This window comes from Melanostigma gelatinosum (genome assembly GCF_949748355.1).
Source record: "Melanostigma gelatinosum genome assembly, chromosome: 10".
In the NCBI taxonomy this organism is placed as follows: domain Eukaryota; kingdom Metazoa; phylum Chordata; class Actinopteri; order Perciformes; family Zoarcidae; genus Melanostigma; species Melanostigma gelatinosum.
The window spans coordinates 27201757-27220714 of record NC_136643.1 but is presented as its reverse complement, the minus strand read 5'-3'; the positions used below and the strand labels follow the sequence as shown (position 1 = coordinate 27220714).

The 18958-nt window shown below is 48.9% G+C and overlaps 1 protein-coding gene across 1 annotated transcript in view; it reads right to left on the bottom strand.

Moving 5' to 3' along the window:
- Positions 1 to 1211: 1211 nt before the first annotated feature.
- The window catches only part of LOC306783586 (bone morphogenetic protein receptor type-2-like), a gene marked incomplete at its 5' end in the record, with an annotated part of 19289 nt that continues 1542 nt past the window's right edge, over positions 1212 to 18958 (bottom strand). Inside the window, 17 exons of the mRNA XM_079277292.1 lie at positions 1212 to 2149; positions 2335 to 3514; positions 4015 to 4191; positions 4272 to 4391; positions 4468 to 4547; positions 4662 to 4731; positions 4816 to 4993; positions 7896 to 8032; positions 8147 to 8283; positions 9164 to 9311; positions 9395 to 9555; positions 11373 to 11487; positions 12640 to 12867; positions 15469 to 15560; positions 15633 to 15740; positions 15905 to 16114; positions 16999 to 17187. Coding sequence (XP_079133418.1) covers positions 1854 to 2149; positions 2335 to 3514; positions 4015 to 4191; positions 4272 to 4391; positions 4468 to 4547; positions 4662 to 4731; positions 4816 to 4993; positions 7896 to 8032; positions 8147 to 8283; positions 9164 to 9311; positions 9395 to 9555; positions 11373 to 11487; positions 12640 to 12867; positions 15469 to 15560; positions 15633 to 15740; positions 15905 to 16114; positions 16999 to 17187 — 3626 coding nt within the window. The 3' untranslated portion in view covers positions 1212 to 1853. The remainder of the gene's footprint in view (positions 2150 to 2334; positions 3515 to 4014; positions 4192 to 4271; positions 4392 to 4467; positions 4548 to 4661; positions 4732 to 4815; positions 4994 to 7895; positions 8033 to 8146; positions 8284 to 9163; positions 9312 to 9394; positions 9556 to 11372; positions 11488 to 12639; positions 12868 to 15468; positions 15561 to 15632; positions 15741 to 15904; positions 16115 to 16998; positions 17188 to 18958) is intronic.

Genomic DNA, 18958 nt, shown 5'->3' with positions numbered 1-18958 from the left:
GCGGACCCCGAACATCTACTAAAGAGGAACATACTGTAGTGGACCCCAAACGTCTACTAGTGAGGAACATACTGTAGTGGACCCCGAACGTCTACTAAAGAGGAACATACTGTAGTGGACCCCGAACGCCCACTAAAGAGGAACATACTGTAGTGGACCCCGAACGTCCACTAAAGAGGAACATACTGTAGTGGACCCTGAACGTCCACCAAAGAGGAACATACTGTAGTGGACCCCGAACGTCTACTAAAGAGGAACATACTGTAGTGGACCCCGAACGTCTACTAAAGAGAAACATACTGTAGTGGACCCCAAACGTCCACTAGAGAGGAACATACTGTAGCGGACCCCGAACGTCTACGAGAAAGGAACATACTGTAGCGGACCCCGAACGTCTACTAAAGAGGAACATACTTTAGTGGACCCCGAACGTCTACTAGTGAGGAACATACTTTAGTGGACCCCGAACGTCTGCTAGAGAGGAATATACTTTAGTGGACCCCGAACGTCTACTAGAGAGGAACATACTTTAGTGGACCCCGAACGTCTACTAGAGAGGAACATACTGTAGTGGACCCCTAACGTCTACTAGTGAGGAACATACTTTAGTGGACCCCGAACGTCTACTAGAGAGGAACATACTGTAGTGGACCCCGAACGTCTACTAGTGAGGAACATACTTTAGTGGACCCCGAACGTCTACTAAAGAGGAACATACTGTAGTGGACCCCGAACGTCTACTAGAGAGGAACATACTGTAGTGGACCCCGAACGTCTACTAAAGAGGAACATACTTTAGTGGACCCCGAACGTCTACTAGAGAGGAACATACTGTAGTGGACCCCTAACGTCTACTAGTGAGGAACATACTTTAGTGGACCCCGAACGTCTACTAGAGAGGAACATACTTTAGTGGACCCCGAACGTCTACTAGAGAGGAACATACTGTAGTGGACCCCGAACGTCTACTAGTGAGGAACATACTTTAGTGGACCCCGAACGTCTACTAGAGAGGAACATACTGTAGTGGACCCCGAACGTCTACTAAAGAGGAACATACTTTAGTGGACCCCGAACGTCTACTAAAGAGGAACATACTTTAGTGGACCCCGAACGTCTACTAAAGAGGAACATACTTTAGTGGACCCCGAACGTCTACTAGTGAGGAACATACTTTAGTGGACCCCGAACGTCTACTAGAGAGGAACATACTGTAGTGGACCCCGAACGTCTACTAGTGAGGAACATACTTTAGTGGACCCCGAACGTCTGCTAGTGAGGAACATACTTTAGTGGACCCCGAACGTCTACTAGAGAGGAACATACTTTAGTGGACCCCGAACGTCTACTAGAGAGGAACATACTGTAGTGGACCCCGAACGTCTGCTAGTGAGGAACATACTTTAGTGGACCCCGAACGTCTACTAGTGAGGAACATACTTTAGTGGACCCCGAACGTCTGCTAGTGAGGAACATACTTTAGTGGACCCCGAAAGTCTGCTTTAGTGGCCTTCTAGGTAAATTTGTGACCCAGGTAGGGTCAAGGCCTTACCGATACTCGATTAGCCACAAGACTATTTGTGACAGAAGCCAATCATCCAGAAGTTCGGGAATCCACAAACAGAAATATCTCCTGGACATCATGGACGTTTATGCTACACAGACAGGGTCACGGCTAGAAAGTCAGAGGGGTGAAGCGGTCACTGGACTCGGCCGCTCGGTAACAGTCCTTCAAAGAGTGTTCAGTTCTGGGGAGGCTGAATGGTGAACTCCATTTTCCAAAACAAAAAGAGAAGGAAGACAAAGAAGTGAAAAAAAATGAATCTGCTCTCCTTTTTAATCAAACGACAGCTTTAGAAGCAGGTCACTCCGTCGGGCTCGGAGGTCGTGGTCGCCGTGGCTCCGCGTCCGACCAGAAACACAGCCATGCTGGATTTGGACTGATTGCTTTTGAAGATGCTCCCTGCTCCATGAAGACCAGAAGATGAATGGGTCTGGCTGCTACTGCCACTGGGGTTGAAGTCGAAGTCTGGGTCGAGAGCTGTATCCGTGGAGACGACCCATGAGGCCGGACGCCATTTCTTAAGGGTGTACGGAGTCTTGACACGACGTTTTATTTTCTCTCCTGAAGCGCTCAGACTGTCGTTATCTGTCAGGGAAAAATCGTATGAAGAGGAAGAGAGAGGAAGAAACATTATTAGAGTTAAAATCACAGATACACAACATTTATTGAGTGGTACTTTGGGAGCTTGAACCTCTATCCCCCTAATTCTGAGCATGTACTTTATGGTACTTTGGTGCCAATCAATTTTTCAACACTTAATCTTGACTCACCTGAGGAGATGCAGGAGGAGGACAGGTCCAGGGAACAAGGACGCTGACGCCTCTTGGCTTTGGCCTTTCCCATCTGGGTCTGCAGCAGACCTGGAGTTTCTGGATCTAAGGCGGGACTTTGTAGAGCTGCAGGTTCTGGAGCTGGATTTGCTGAGACTTGAAACTCTAAAACTGAAGCTTTTGGATTCACAATTGGAGCTTCTTGGACTGGAGCTTCTGGATCTGAGACTGGAGGTTTTAGGGCGTCTGGACCAAGGGTTAGGGCATTTAAAAGCAGGGCTGTTGAAGGTGAGGTTGAGGTGTCCGGGTCTTGTGCTTGTGAAGCTTGGGATCCTGGGGCCTCTGGGATTGGCACTGGAGCTTTTGCCAGGATCGGAGCTGAGCCAGAATCTGTATTTCTACGGTCTGGTACCAGTGCAATGGCAGTAGAGTGGACAGGATGAGCCTTTGGGCTTCTGGATGATTCAGGGGTCAGTACTGGTTCTGCAAAACGGGCTCTCTGGACACATGGGAATGTATCTGAACCATGACCTCTATCCTGTGGTGTTGGGTCATGGTCCGATGTAGCTGGTCCAGCTGGACCAGGAACAGGAGACTCACTCCTCTGCTGACTTGGTGGATGTGGCTCAGGTTTAGGATCGTCGATGCTCCGACCCTGATGGACCTCTGAACCGACCATCCTTTCGGGTTCAACTTTCAAACCCTGGATCTTCACATATGACCCCAACGCCGCTCTGTTGTTGTTGTTGTTGGAGTTCGAGCCTTGTCCCGACACGGTGTTGCCGGTCTGTGACTGATGACGATGATGATGCAGATGAGGAAGGGGCTCGCTCTCAGCTGGCAGCTGTTGTCTCTTCAGCAGCGGTTCGTGTTCATCTGGACTGGAATTGAGCAGGTTCATACGGTTGTCCTCTCCTCCGATCACCGCCGCCTCCATCTTGTCCTCCTCCTCCAGCTGCGGCCCCGCCGGATTGGTTTGACCTCCTCCTGTCACACCGTTCGTCACCGGGGTGGGGACACCAGCGCTGTAGCCGTTGGCGACCATTGATCTGGAGACGACTCGACCACCGGATTCGACGCTGCCTCTCGTGGCGATGTTGTTGGTCACTGTGGTTACCTGATGGGGCTCTACAGCTGTGGCGAACGTTACCGTGTTCATCTTAGCGACACCTGTTTCCACCTGAAACACAGAACATTCTGGATCAGTGACGCAACTAAACATACGGTATGAGATTCCTTTGAATGAAGTTGTGATACCAAACCAGAAAGGAGTTTGAGTATCAGATCTTTGGCTCACTTCTCTACAATACTGTTTAATTTCCTGTCGCGATCAGGAGACAACCTCTGGTTGTCTAAAGTCAAAGCTTCACGTGTTAATGCTGCATTCTCTCTAGTGTCCACCAGGGGGCGACTCCTCTGGTTGTATAGAAGTCTATGAGAAAATTACTCTACTTCTCTCTTGATTTATTACCTCAGTAAACATTGTAAACATGAGTTTATGTCTCAATCTCTAGTTTCAAGTCTCCTTCAATACAGCATGATGTTCATTTAGTAAATTATGGTCCATTTAGAGTCACACAGACCATAAAGCAGGGGATGCTTTAGGGCGGGGCTACACGCTGATTGACAGGTCTCTACGTCACTCCTCCTCAGTCCTAATATGGTCACTTCCTACTGTACCTGTCTGTGGTTTGACTTGAGCTTCCCTAGCTTAAGTCGGCAGGTGTCCTTGGTTTTGTGGAGAAGGTGGAGGCTGGTGGGTCTCTGGGGCAGGTTCTGCTGTTTAGAGGGAGGAGGGGCATCAAACCGACCAAGAACCCCCCGATCAACCTGAAGAACCAGCACAGAGTGGTTCACCTAGAGGAGCGATGGGACCAGAGGTCGGTTACTACGAACGTTAAACAACAGCATTCAGTGAGGTAGGAGGACTACTGGACCTCGGTCTGGAGGATCTGGTGGTACAGCAGGCGGGCAGGTCCATGCTCCGTTGAACCAAACTGTTTCTTTGAATGTTCCATCAGGTTTTCATCAGAACTTTCTCTCAAATTCTTCTCAACCTGTGGAGACAGAATGTGGACACGTTATGGATGTGTTGGCTCAGAAGGAGAGACTACAGTAATCAATAACAAAGACCTCGTTGGGGTCCAGTTTGATGGCCTCCAGGTCTTCTTCTGTCAGCTGCAAACAGACTGGACCACTGGACACGGGGACACCTGGAGGACATCATGGACACAGTTACTGAGGACATGTCCACTCCAATGTGTGTGTGTGTGTGTGTGAGTGAGTGATTGTGTGTGTGTGTGTGTGTGTGTGTGAGAGAGACACACCGGACTCTATAATGGTGCAGAGGGTGGAGGCGGTGCTGGTCAACACATTGATGTGTGTGGACGAGCGAGCCTGAGACAGATGGAGAGAGAGACAAATAATAAATAGAATAAATATAATGAATATAATAAATATAATGAATATGATGGTGTGTACCTGTGTCTGCTGTCTCTCATAGTTTATAAAGTTTATGTTCTTTTCAGAACCTTCTGCTGCACTCGTGGTCATCTTTTCGACATCTCCCTGGAGATTCTTGACCACGCCCACCTGGAGATCCTCTATGTAGGAGGGGGCGGAGCCAACCGGAGGAGGCCATCGGCCCTGAGACAGATTCCTGAGAGAGAAACCGTTAAAGTAGTTATTAACTGTGTGTGTGTACCTGTGGTTGTGTACTGATGTGTGTGTGTACCTGTGGTTGTGTACCGGTTTGTGTGTGTGTACCTGTGGTTGTGTACCGATGTGTGTGTGTGTGTGTGTGTACCTGTGGTTGTGTACTGTGTGTGTGTGTGTACCTGTGGTTGTGTACTGTGTGTGTGTGTGTATCTGTGGTTGTGTACTGATGTGTGTGTGTGTACCTGTGGTTGTGTACTGTGTGTGTGTGTGTACCTGTGGTTGTGTACTGATGTGTGTGTGTGTACCTGTGGTTGTGTACTGTGTGTGTGTGTGTACCTGTGGTTGTGTACTGTGTGTGTGTGTACCTGTGGTTGTGTACTGATGTGTGCGTGTGTACCTGTGGTTGTGTACTGATGTGTGCGTGTGTACCTGTGGTTGTGTACTGATGTGTGCGTGTGTACCTGTGGTTGTGTACTGATGTGTGCGTGTGTACCTGTGGTTGTGTACTGATGTGTGCGTGTGTACCTGTGGTTGTGTACTGATGTGTGTGTGTACCTGTGGTTGTGTACTGATGTGTGTGTGTACCTGTGGTTGTGTACTGATGTGTGTGTGTACCTGTGGTTGTGTACCGGTTTGTGTGTGTGTACCTGTGGTTGTGTACCGATGTGTGTGTGTGTGTGTGTGTACCTGTGGTTGTGTACTGTGTGTGTGTGTGTACCTGTGGTTGTGTACTGTGTGTGTGTGTGTATCTGTGGTTGTGTACTGATGTGTGTGTGTGTACCTGTGGTTGTGTACTGTGTGTGTGTGTGTACCTGTGGTTGTGTACTGATGTGTGTGTGTGTACCTGTGGTTGTGTACTGTGTGTGTGTGTGTACCTGTGGTTGTGTACTGTGTGTGTGTGTACCTGTGGTTGTGTACTGATGTGTGCGTGTGTACCTGTGGTTGTGTACTGATGTGTGCGTGTGTACCTGTGGTTGTGTACTGATGTGTGCGTGTGTACCTGTGGTTGTGTACTGATGTGTGCGTGTGTACCTGTGGTTGTGTACTGATGTGTGCGTGTGTACCTGTGGTTGTGTACTGATGTGTGCGTGTGTACCTGTGGTTGTGTACTGATGTGTGTGTGTACCTGTGGTTGTGTACTGATGTGTGTGTGTACCTGTGGTTGTGTACTGTGTGTGTGTGTACCTGTGGTTGTGTACTGATGTGTGCGTGTGTACCTGTGGTTGTGTACTGTGCGTGTGTACCTGTGGTTGTGTACTGTGCGTGTGTACCTGTGGTTGTGCACTGTGTGTGTGTGTACCTGTGGTTGTGTACTGATGTGTGTGTGTGTACCTGTGGTTGTGTACTGTGTGTGTGTGTACCTGTGGTTGTGTACTGATGTGTGCGTGTGTACCTGTGGTTGTGTACTGATGTGTGCGTGTGTACCTGTGGTTGTGTACTGATGTGTGCGTGTGTACCTGTGGTTGTGTACTGATGTGTGTGTGTGTACCTGTGGTTGTGTACTGTGTGTGTGTGTACCTGTGGTCGTGTACTGTGTGTGTGTGTGTGTACCTGTGGTTGTGTACTGATGTGTGAGTGTGTACCTGTGGTTGTGTACTGATGTGTGTGTGTGTACCTGTGGTTGTGTACTGATGTGTGCGTGTGTACCTGTGGTTGTGTACTGATGTGTGTGTGTGTACCTGTGGTTGTGTACTGTGTGTGTGTGTACCTGTGGTCGTGTACTGTGTGTGTGTGTACCTGTGGTTGTGTACTGATGTGTGTGTGTGTACCTGTGGTTGTGTACTGTGTGTGTGTGTACCTGTGGTTGTGTACTGATGTGTGCGTGTGTACCTGTGGTTGTGTACTGTGTGTGTGTGTACCTGTGGTTGTGTACTGTGTGTGTGTGTACCTGTGGTTGTGTACTGTGTGTGTGTACCTGTGGTTGTGTACTGATGTGTGTGCGTGTACCTGTGGTTGTGTACTGTGTGTGTGTACCTGTGGTTGTGTACTGATGTGTGTGTGTGTACCTGTGGTTGTGTACTGTGTGTGTGTGTACCTGTGGTTGTGTACTGTGTGTACCTGTGGTTGTGTACTGTGTGTGTGTGTACCTGTGGTTGTGTACTGTGTGTGTGTGTACCTGTGGTTGTGTACTGATGTGTGTGTGTGTACCTGTGGTTGTGTACTGTGTGTGTACCTGTGGTTGTGTACTGTGTGTGTGTGTGTACCTGTGGTTGTGTACTGTGTGTGTGTGTACCTGTGGTTGTGTACTGTGTGTGTGTACCTGTGGTTGTGTACTGATGTGTGTGTGTGTACCTGTGGTTGTGTACTGTGTGTGTGTGTACCTGTGGTTGTGTACTGTGTGTGTGTGTGTACCTGTGGTTGTGTACTGATGTGTGCGTGTGTACCTGTGGTTGTGTACTGTGTGTGTGTACCTGTGGTTGTGTACTGATGTGTGCATGTGTACCTGTGGTTGTGTACTGCGTTGTGTGTGTGTACCTGTGGTTGTGTACTGTGTGTGTGTACCTGTGGTTGTGTACTGATGTGTGCGTGTGTACCTGTGGTTGTGTACTGTGTGTGTGTACCTGTGGTTGTGTACTGATGTGTGTGTGTGTACCTGTGGTTGTGTACTGTGTGTGTGTACCTGTGGTTGTGTACTGATGTGTGCGTGTGTACCTGTGGTTGTGTACTGTGTGTGTGTACCTGTGGTTGTGTACTGATGTGTGTGTGTGTACCTGTGGTTGTGTACTGTGTGTACCTGTGGTTGTGTACTGATGTGTGTGTGTGTACCTGTGGTTGTGTACTGTGTGTACCTGTGGTTGTGTACTGTGTGTGTGTACCTGTGGTTGTGTACTGATGTGTGCGTGTGTACCTGTGGTTGTGTACTGTGTGTACCTGTGGTTGTGTACTGATGTGTGCGTGTGTACCTGTGGTTGTGTACTGCGTTGTGTGTGCTTAGCAGTGTGAGGTCACTCAGTCTCTCCTCAGCACACTGAGCGGTGAGTCGAGCTTCAGCGTCTTGATCCCAACAGTCCTCCATCGTCTCCTTCAGGGAACGCAACGCCTACAAATACACAAAGCCAGGGACACAGTACTACTGACACAGTACTACTGACAGAACAGGTGATAATAGGTGAGAACAGGTGAGAACAGAACCGGTGAGGACAGGAACACTAACCAGGCTGTTTTCCTTCCAGGCTTCAGGGAATCTGGGTCTGAACTTCTCTCTGGCGACGAGAATCTGCATCTCTTCAAAACTGGGATGGTTCCCGAGCTCGGCCTGGAACGCCAACTGGTACTCAGGTACTGCTTCACCTGTACACACACCAGGTACATTATTATGTAGTGCTGATACTAGTACTCAGTTTCGTCAATACGTCTGTACTTTGACTCATGATCCACGTGTGATTCTATGTATTTACATAAGAGGACAGGTGAGGACAGAACAGGTGAGAACAGGACAGCTGAGAACAGGACGGCTGAGAACAGGACGGCTGAGGACAGGACGGCTGAGGACAGGACGGCTGAGAACAGGACGGCTGAGGACAGGACGGCTGAGAACAGGACGGCTGAGAACAGGACGGCTGAGGACAGGACGGCTGAGAACAGGACGGCTGAGGACAGGACGGCTGAGAACAGGACGGCTGAGAACAGGACGGCTTAGGACAGGACGGCTGAGAACAGGACGGCTGAGGACAGGACGGCTGAGGACAGGACGGCTGAGAACAGGACGGCTGAGGACAGGACGGCTGAGAACAGGACGGCTGAGAACAGGACGGCTGAGAACAGGACGGCTGAGGACAGGACGGCTGAGAACAGGACGGCTGAGGACAGGACGGCTGAGGACAGGACGGCTGAGAACAGGACGGCTGAGAACAGGACGGCTGAGGACAGGACGGCTGAGGACAGGACGGCTGAGGACAGGACGGCTGAGGACAGGACGGCTGAGAACAGGACGGCTGAGGACAGGACGGCTGAGGACAGGACGGCTGAGAACAGGACGGCTGAGAACAGGACGGCTGAGAACAGGACGGCTGAGAACAGGACGGCTGAGGACAGGACGGCTGAGGACAGGACGGCTGAGGACAGGACGGCTGAGGACAGGACGGCTGAGAACAGGACAGCTGAGGACAGCTGAGCACAAAGTACTTGTGGTATTTGACTTTAATCCATGGTTCTGTGTTGTGTGACTCACCTGTGAACAGGTGAGAGCACCTCCTGAAGCTCTCCCAGTAGAGCAGCCCCAGAGCGTAAACATCCACCTGCTTCAGCGCCGACTCACAGTCCCGAAGGTTCAGAGCTCCGCCCAGAACCTCCGGAGCCATGTAGCGCACCGTCCCCACCTGTAGACACACACACACAGGTGAGCCCTCACGTCTCTGCTCACACCTGTGGACATCACCTGACACCTGTCACATGACCTCACCTCAGATATCGCCACAGTGTCGTCGTCTCCAGGGCGACAGGGACGACTTCCTGTCAGATTCATGGACAGACCGAAGTCAGCGAGGACGCAGGACAGATCGGACCGGACCAGGACGTTCCGACTGGTCACGTCTCTGTGGGCCACCGCTGGTTTATACTGGTCTGAGAGGAGACAGAGGAGAGACCAGTCTTCATACTGGTCTGAGAGGAGACAGAGGAGAGACCAGTCTTCATACTGGTCTGAGGAGAGACAGAGGAGAGACCAGTCTTCATACTGGTCTGAGAGGAGACAGAGGAGAGACCAGTCTTCATACTGGTCTGAGAGGAGACAGAGGAGAGACCAGTCTTCATACTGGTCTGAGAGGAGACAGAGGAGAGACCAGTCTTCATACTGGTCTGAGAGGAGACAGAGGAGAGACCAGTCTTCATACTGGTCTGAGGAGAGACAGAGGAGAGACCAGTCTTCATACTGGTCTGAGAGGAGACAGAGGAGAGACCAGTCTTCATACTGGTCTGAGAGGAGACAGAGGAGAGACCAGTCTTCATACTGGTCTGAGGAGAGACAGAGGAGAGACCAGTCTTCATACTGGTCTGAGAGGAGACAGAGGAGAGACCAGTCTTCATACTGGTCTGAGGAGAGACAGAGGAGAGACCAGTCTTCATACTGGTCTGAGAGGAGACAGAGGAGAGACCAGTCTTCATACTGGTCTGAGAGGAGACAGAGGAGAGACCAGTCTTCATACTGGTCTGAGAGGAGAGACCAGTCTTCATACTGGTCTGAGAGGAGACAGAGGAGAGACCAGTCTTCATACTGGTCTGAGGAGAGACAGAGGAGAGACCAGTCTTCATACTGGTCTGAGAGGAGACAGAGGAGAGACCAGTCTTCATACTGGTCTGAGGGGGGACAGAGGAGAGACCAGTCTTCATACTGGTCTGAGGGGGGACAGAGGAGAGACCAGTCTTCATACTGGTCTGAGGGGGGACAGAGGAGAGACCAGTCTTCATACTGGTCTGAGGAGAGACAGAGGAGAGACCAGTCTTCATACTGGTCTGAGGAGAGACAGAGGAGAGACCAGTCTTCATACTGGTCTGAGGGGGGACAGAGGAGAGACCAGTCTTCATACTGGTCTGAGGAGAGACAGAGGAGAGACCAGTCTTCATACTGGTCTGAGGGGGGACAGAGGAGAGACCAGTCTTCATACTGGTCTGAGGGGGGACAGAGGAGAGACCAGTCTTCATACTGGTCTGAGGAGAGACAGAGGAGAGACCAGTCTTCATACTGGTCTGAGGAGAGACAGAGGAGAGACCAGTCTTCATACTGGTCTGAGGAGAGACAGAGGAGAGACCAGTCTTCATACTGGTCTGAGGGGGGACAGAGGAGAGACCAGTCTTCATACTGGTCTGAGGGGGGACAGAGGAGAGACCAGTCTTCATACTGGTCTGAGGAGAGACAGAGGAGAGACCAGTCTTCATACTGGTCTGAGGAGAGACAGAGGAGAGACCAGTCTTCATACTGGTCTGAGAGGAGACAGAGGAGAGACCAGTCTTCATACTGGTCTGAGGGGGGACAGAGGAGAGACCAGTCTTCATACTGGTCTGAGGGGGGACAGAGGAGAGACCAGTCTTCATACTGGTCTGAGGAGAGACAGAGGAGAGACCAGTCTTCATACTGGTCTGAGGGGGGACAGAGGAGAGACCAGTCTTCATACTGGTCTGAGGGGGGACAGAGGAGAGACCAGTCTTCATACTGGTCTGAGAGGAGACAGAGGAATGTGGAGGAGACAGAAGAAACTGAAATAGTTCCTCCATTCACCAGCAGGGGGATCAGTGATGTTCACCATGAAACACTACAACTAATGTACAGAGAGCTGTTTGTTCATTTAATACCTGAACACACACACAGGAGAATATACTAATACTGATAATAATAATAATAATAACAATAATAACAACAATGATAATGATTATAATAATTATACCTCCTCTGTAGAGTTCAGTGTGCAGGAAGGCAAGTCCTCTCGTCACTCCATGAGTCATCGTGCAGCAGGTAGACCAGTCCACTGTGTGGACAGACAGGTAGCGAGACAGACAGCCCTGAGACAGACAGACAGACAGACAGACAGACATCTGTAACTATAGATGAAGAAAAGACACCTGTTTGTCTGTTACAGGTGTGAACACTTTAAACCAGGGCTCTCAAACTCATTTTCACTCCGGGCCACATCAGCATCACGGTCGCCCACAAAGGGCCGGTTGTAAATGTAACTACTCGTAACATATTGTTAAATAACTCTCTGCATTCACAGTTTAAAGTAGTCTTCAATGTGCTCACAATACATTTCCATGTTAAATGTACAGTAACCAGCCAAAGAGCTGCTTCTATGACTGTTTAAGTGTCTCATCATTTTGACTTTCAATCTCATCATTTTGACTTTCTATCATAGTTATGACTTTCTATCTCATAACTTCGACTTTATATCTCATAATTTCGACGATGGGGATATTTTTATTATCAAGTCTAATTTAAAATAAAATAAAATAAATAATAATTTGAAACTTTTTTTTTTTTTTTGCTGGCGGATTCGCGGGCCACATAAAATGACGTAGCGGGCCAGATTCGGCCCGCGGGCCGGGAGTTTGAGACCCCTGCTTTAAACAGTTGAAATATGTGTGTCTGTATCTAAATATATAATATATATACATAATATATATATAATATATATATTAATATATTAATATATATATTATATATATAATATATATATTAATATATTAATATATATTAATATATATATAATATATATAATATATATATAATATATATATTAACATATTAATATATATATTATATATATAATATATATATTAATATATTAATATATATATTATATATATAATATATATATTAATATATATATTATATCAGAATCGGAATCGTTTATTCAAGCAAGTGTGCACCTACAAGGAATTTGTATATATATATGTATGTATATATGTATAATAATAAATAATAAATAATAAGTGAGACAGACAGGAAGTAGGACTGAAGGCGTCTTCCAGCACAATAACAGGATTGCAGGAGTCAGACAGACAGCTGTTTGCCCCCTACAGGCTGCAGAGAGCATTACAGCCTCCTGATCACTTCAGTTATTATCTACTATCTATATAATATACAACATAATATAACATAATACTGCACAGTGGGTACTTGTACTTTTAAGAATACTTCTACCAGAGTACTCTTACATGTGGGTAGAACTCCATGAGTATCAGGAACTCTGGTCGTCCGTCGGCGGCCGTCCTCTCTTCGGCGGTGAGGAAGCGAGCGATGTTGTCATGTTGCAGTAGCAGACGGTAGACGGAGCGCTCGTTGGAGAAGTTCAGCCGGTTGGACGAACTAAAGAGTTTAACGGCCACACAGCGCTCGTTAAGACAGCCACGAAACACCGAGCCGTAACGACCTCGACCAATCAGCTGTCGGGAGGAAGGAGAGGGTCAGGTACTCTGTTCTCTACCTGTTCAGGTACTCTGTCCTCTACCTGTTCGGGTACTCTGTTCTCTACCTGTTCGGGTACTCTGTCCTCTACCTGTTCGGGTACTCTGTTCTCTACCTGTTCGGGTACTCTGTCCTCTACCTGTTCGGGTACTCTGTCCTCTACCTGTTCAGGTACTCTGTCCTCTACCTGTTCAGGTACTCTGTCCTCTACCTGTTCAAGTACTCTGTCCTCTACCTGTTCAAGTACTCTGTCCTCTACCTGTTCGGGTACTCTGTCCTCTACCTGTTCAGGTACTCTGTCCTCTACCTGTTCAGGTACTCTGTCCTCTACCTGTTCAAGTACTCTGTCCTCTACCTGTTCGGGTACTCTGTTCTCTACCTGTTCGGGTACTCTGTCCTCTACCTGTTCGGGTACTCTGTCCTCTACCTGTTCGGGTACTCTGTTCTCTACCTGTTCAGGTACTCTGTCCTCTACCTGTTCAGGTACTCTGTCCTCTACCTGTTCAAGTACTCTGTCCTCTACCTGTTCAGGTACTCTGTCCTCTACCTGTTCAAGTACTCTGTCCTCTACCTGTTCGGGTACTCTGTTCTCTACCTGTTCGGGTACTCTGTTCTCTACCTGTTCAGGTACTCTGTCCTCTACCTGTTCAGGTACTCTGTCCTCTACCTGTTCAAGTACTCTGTCCTCTACCTGTTCAGGTACTCTGTCCTCTACCTGTTCAGGTACTCTGTTCTCTACCTGTTCAAGTACTCTGTCCTCTACCTGTTCGGGTACTCTGTTCTCTACCTGTTCGGGTACTCTGTTCTCTACCTGTTCGGGTACTCTGTCCTCTACCTGTTCGGGTACTCTGTCCTCTACCTGTTCGGGTACTCTGTTCTCTACCTGTTCGGGTACTCTGTCCTCTACCTGTTCGGGTACTCTGTCCTCTACCTGTTCGGGTACTCTGTCCTCTACCTGTTCGGGTACTCTGTCCTCTACCTGTTCGGGTACTCTGTTCACTACCTGTTCGGGTACTCTGTCCTCTACCTGTTCGGGTACTCTGTTCTCTACCTGTTCGGGTACTCTGTTCTCTACCTGTTCGGGTACTCTGTTCTCTACCTGTTCGGGTACTCTGTCCTCTACCTGTTCGGGTACTCTGTCCTCTACCTGTTCGGGTACTCTGTCCTCTACCTGTTCGGGTACTCTGTTCACTACCTGTTCGGGTACTCTGTTCACTACCTGTTCGGGTACTCTGTTCACTACCTGTTCGGGTACTCTGTTCACTACCTGTTCGGGTACTCTGTTCACTACCTGTTCGGGTACTCTGTTCTCTACCTGTTCGGGTACTCTGTTCTCTACCTGTTCGGGTACTCTGTTCTCTACCTGTTCGGGTACTCTGTTCTCTACCTGTTCGGGTACTCTGTTCTCTACCTGTTCGGGTACTCTGTTCTCTACCTGTTCGGGTACTCTGTTCTCTACCTGTTCGGGTACTCTGTTCTCTACCTGTTCGGGTACTCTGTTCACTACCTGTTCGGGTACTCTGTTCTCTACCTGTTCAGGTACTCTGTTCACTACCTGTTCAGGTACTCTGTTCTCTACCTGTTCAGGTACTCTGTTCACTACCTGTTCAGGTACTCTGTTCTCTACCTGTTCGGGTACTCTGTTCTCTACCTGTTCGGGTACTCTGTTCTCTACCTGTTCGGGTACTCTGTTCTCTACCTGTTCGGGTACTCTGTTCACTACCTGTTTAGGTACTCTGTTCTCTACCTGTTCAGGTACTCTGTTCACTACCTGTTCAGGTACTCTGTTCACTACCTGTTTAGGTACTCTGTTCACTACCTGTTCAGGTACTCTGTTCACTACCTGTTCAGGTACTCTGTTCTCTACCTGTTCAGGTACTCTGTTCACTACCTGTTCAGGTACTCTGTTCACTACCTGTTTAGGTACTCTGTTCACTACCTGTTCAGGTACTCTGTTCACTACCTGTTCAGGTACTCTGTTCTGTCCATATCAATTTAAAAGATGTGTGTGTGTGTGTGTCTGTGTGTGGGTGTTGTTTGTGTGTGTGTGTGTGTGTGTATCTGTGTGTGTGTGTGTCTGTGTGTGTGTCTGTGTGTGTGCGTGTGTCTGTGTGTGTATGTCTGTGTGTGTATGTGTGTGTCTGTGTGTCTGTCTGTGTGTCTGTGTGTGTGTCTGTGTGTGTGCGTGTGTCTGTGTGTGTGTCTGTGTGTGTATGTGTGTGTCTGTGTGTGTGTGTGTGTGTATGTATGTCTGTGTGTGTATGTGTGTCTGTGTGTCTGTGTGTGTGTGTGTGTATGTATGTCTGTGTGTGTATGTGTGTGTCTGTGTGTCTCTGTGTGTGTGTCTGTGACGCACACACACACACACACACACACACACAAACACACAAAGACAGGAAGGTGGAATGTGTGTGTGTGTGTGTGTGTGTGTCTTATCAAAGACATCACCAGAAAAACACACCCTAACACAGACTGGCTGACGACAGTGTCTATGCATTTGTGTGTGCGTGTGTGTGTGTGTTTCTGTGTGTGTGTGTGTGTCTGTGTGTGTGTGTGTGTATGTGTGTGTGTGTGTGTACCTCCAGTAGCTTCAGATGGTCCAGGTCCACAGCAGCATCTGTGTTTGCTGCCTCCATCACATCCAGAGCCGACAGACCGTGTTTCTGCTTCCCTGAATACACAAACAAATACACGGTTAGTATTTATGAATCCATCGTGTGTGTGTGTGTGTGTGTGTGTGCACCTTTCATCATGCGGTATCCCAGGAACAACGCCACAATGATGACGGCTGCTATGGCGACGGTTACCAGTGCGATGAGCACCGTCTCCTCCCGCCGCAGTGGCTGGTGGTCTGATGATGACATCATTACTAACATCACTATGACATCACAACTCAAGACAGAAACGAGCTGAGCTAACGTTAGCATCAGACCTCTGGATTCATCCTCCACCAATGGAATCTTCTACCCGACCGACACGAGGCACGTGATTGGTCAGTTCAGGGAGACCTCTCACCTGTCTGTCTGTCGTCCTGCCCGTCTGACTTCATCGGCCTCAGGGCGGGGGTGTCGGCGGTGGGCGGGGCCTCGGTGAAGTTGGCGTTGCAGAGGTCTCGGCTGCAGCAGCAGAACCTGTAGCTGCCGTTCTGGATCTGAGACGGTGTCGTAGTCACAAGGCAACGGTCGCCGTGACACTCCTGCTCGTTGCCAGTGTGAGTCCAGCAACCTGGAAGACAGGCAACATGTTCAGTGTGTGTGTGATTGTGTGTGTGTGTGAGTGTAAGTGTGTGTGATTGTGTGTGTGTGTGTGTGTGTAGGTGTGTGATTGTGTGTGTGTGTGTGTGATTGTGTGTGTGATTGTGTGTGTGTGTGAGTGTGTGTGTGAGTGTAGGTGTGTGTGTGTGTGTGAGTGTGTGTGTAAGTGTAGGTGTGTGATTGTGTGTGTGTGTGTGTGATTGTGTGTGTGTGAGTGTAGGTGTGTGTGTGTGTGTGTGTGTGTGTGAGTGTGTGTGTAGGTGTGTGAGTGATTGATTGTGTGTGTGTAGGTGTGTGATTGTGTGTGAGTGTGTGTGATTGTGTGCGTGTGATTGTGTGTGTGTGATTGTGTGTGTGTGAGAGTGTGTATGTAGGTGTGTGAGTGATTGATTGTGTGTGTAGGTGTGTGAGTGTGTCTGTGTGTGTGAGATTGTGTGTGTGAGTGTGTCTGTATGTGTGAGATTGTGTGTGTGTGTGTGTCTGTGTGTGTGATTGTGTGTGTGTAGGTGTGTGTGTGAGAGTGTGTATGTGAGTGTAGGTGTGTGAGTGTAGGTGTGTGAGTGTGTCTGTGTGTGTGATTGTGTGTGTGTGATTGTGATTGTGTGTGTGTGATTGTGTGTGTGTGATTGTGTGTATGTGATTGTGTGTGTGTGTGTGTGTGTGTGTCTGTGTGTGTGATTGTGTGTATGTGATTGTGTGTGTGTGTGTGTGTGTGTGTCTGTGATTGTGTGTGTGTGATTGTGTGTGTGTGATTGTGTGTATGTGATTGTGTGTGTGTGTGTGTGTGTGTGTCTGTGTGTGTGATTGTGTGTGTGTGTGTGTGTGTGTGTGTGAGTGTAGGTGTGTGAGTCTCGCCTTGCTTGACCAGGTGTATTTCCCCGCCTGGTCTCTTTTCCCACAATCCATAGCAGCGGGAGCCGTGGGTGCAGCGGACCGTGCCGTTGTCTCGCACCACTCCTCGCAGCTCATTAGTCGGTTCGCTGTGAGGCTCCGCCCCCTGGAGCTGGTCAGTGAAGGCACACTGTCTGTCCTCCAACTGTAGACCTGAACACAAAGGGTGAATAATAAAAACTCCCAGCAGCCTCTCTGTCTGAAGGAGCACAGGACGTCCTGCCTCAGGCTGAAGAGGTCCCGACATCTCGTCTCTCAGTGAAAACGTTCCCTCAACAGAACAACCGGCTGAATGATGGTCTGTCGAGTTCATTCACTGTCAACGCCAACAGCAAACAAGCAGCTCAACAAGAGGAGGTCCAGGTCTACACGTTGGACTGAAGGGGGTCTGTGTTCTGAAAGGAGGTCCAGGTCCACATGTTGGACTGAAGGGGGTCTCTGTGCTGAGAGGAGGTCCAGGTCCACACGTTGGACTGAAGGGGGTCTGTGTTCTGAGAGGAGGTCCAGGTCCACATGTTGGACTGAAGGGGGTCTCTGTGCTGAGAGGAGGTCCAGGTCCACACGTTGGACTGAAGGGGGTCTGTGTGCTGAGAGGAGGTCCAGGTCCACACGTTGGACTGAAGGGGGTCTCTGTGCTGAGAGGAGGTCCAGGTCCACACGTTGGACTGAAGGGGGTCTGTGTTCTGAGAGGAGGTCCAGGTCCACATGTTGGACTGAAGGGGGTCTGTGTGCTGAGAGGAGGTCCAGGTCCACACGTTGGACTGAAGGGGGTCTGTGTTCTGAGAGGAGGTCCAGGTCCACACGTTGGACTGAAGGGGGTCTGTGTTCTGAGAGGAGGTCCAGGTCCACACGTTGGACTGAAGGGGGTCTGTGTTCTGAGAGGAGGTCCAGGTCCACACGTTGGACTGAAGGGGGTCTCTGTGCTGAGAGGAGGTCCAGGTCCACACGTTGGACTGAAGGGGGTCTGTGTGCTGAGAGACCTGAGGCTCGGTCCACACTAACACGCTTCAACACCAAAACCATCTATGTCCAGAATCCAAGGCCTGAAAACAAACATCACGTGACTACTCAGGTACGCTGGGCGTGATGCTGCCGGTGTAAACAGGAAGTAGATTGGTTGCTTCGTTAAAATAATAGGACAGATTAATAAAGTGGTCTTTCATAATCAACGGTCGTGTTCATCTTCCTCTATGAACTCAAACACACATTTCGTGGAAAGTTTTAGAAGTTTTATTTTTCAGACTTGGTTACAGCGCTGCGGGTCTTTAGCATATTTACTTTAATATTAACACTTACACACAAAAGTTCACTCGATTATGATCCATAAATGTGGTCAACACACGTCTACTCGCTTCCTGTTGTCTCTTCTCACTCGTAGCTCTGGAGGCTGAAGTCTGTTCTACTGGAGAGCATTCATGCTTTTGTTCCTTTACAGTTTATCTGTGGACTTCACAACAGTTGTGCAGAACTGAATAAGCATCAATAAGCATCAATAAGCATCAATAAGCATCAATAATCTCCCTTTGTTGTGTTCTTTGCACAGTGGACAATCTTCCAAAGGGAACTCCTCTTATCTTGAGTTTGGGGTGATATTGTGTCACTGAAAATAAAAAATGTTCTAAAATGTGCGTCGCATCCTATGAGGCCGCTGTCGAGCGCTTCCCTGCAGCTGGCTCATCATGATCTGCATTTGTATAAATGGATGAATCCAAAAAGAGAACAGTCACGGAGGAAAAGAGTCTTCATCTGCTCTCACTGCCAACGATGCTGCCTCACCTGTGTGCTTGATATGTGGCGAGAAATTAGCAAACAACAAGAAGTGTGATGTTGAAAGACACTCCAGGACAAACACAGCATGTTGAACAGCGTCACGCTGGAGACGAACGACAGAGCGAATCCTCAGCTGCTGCAGTTCTCCTCTTCA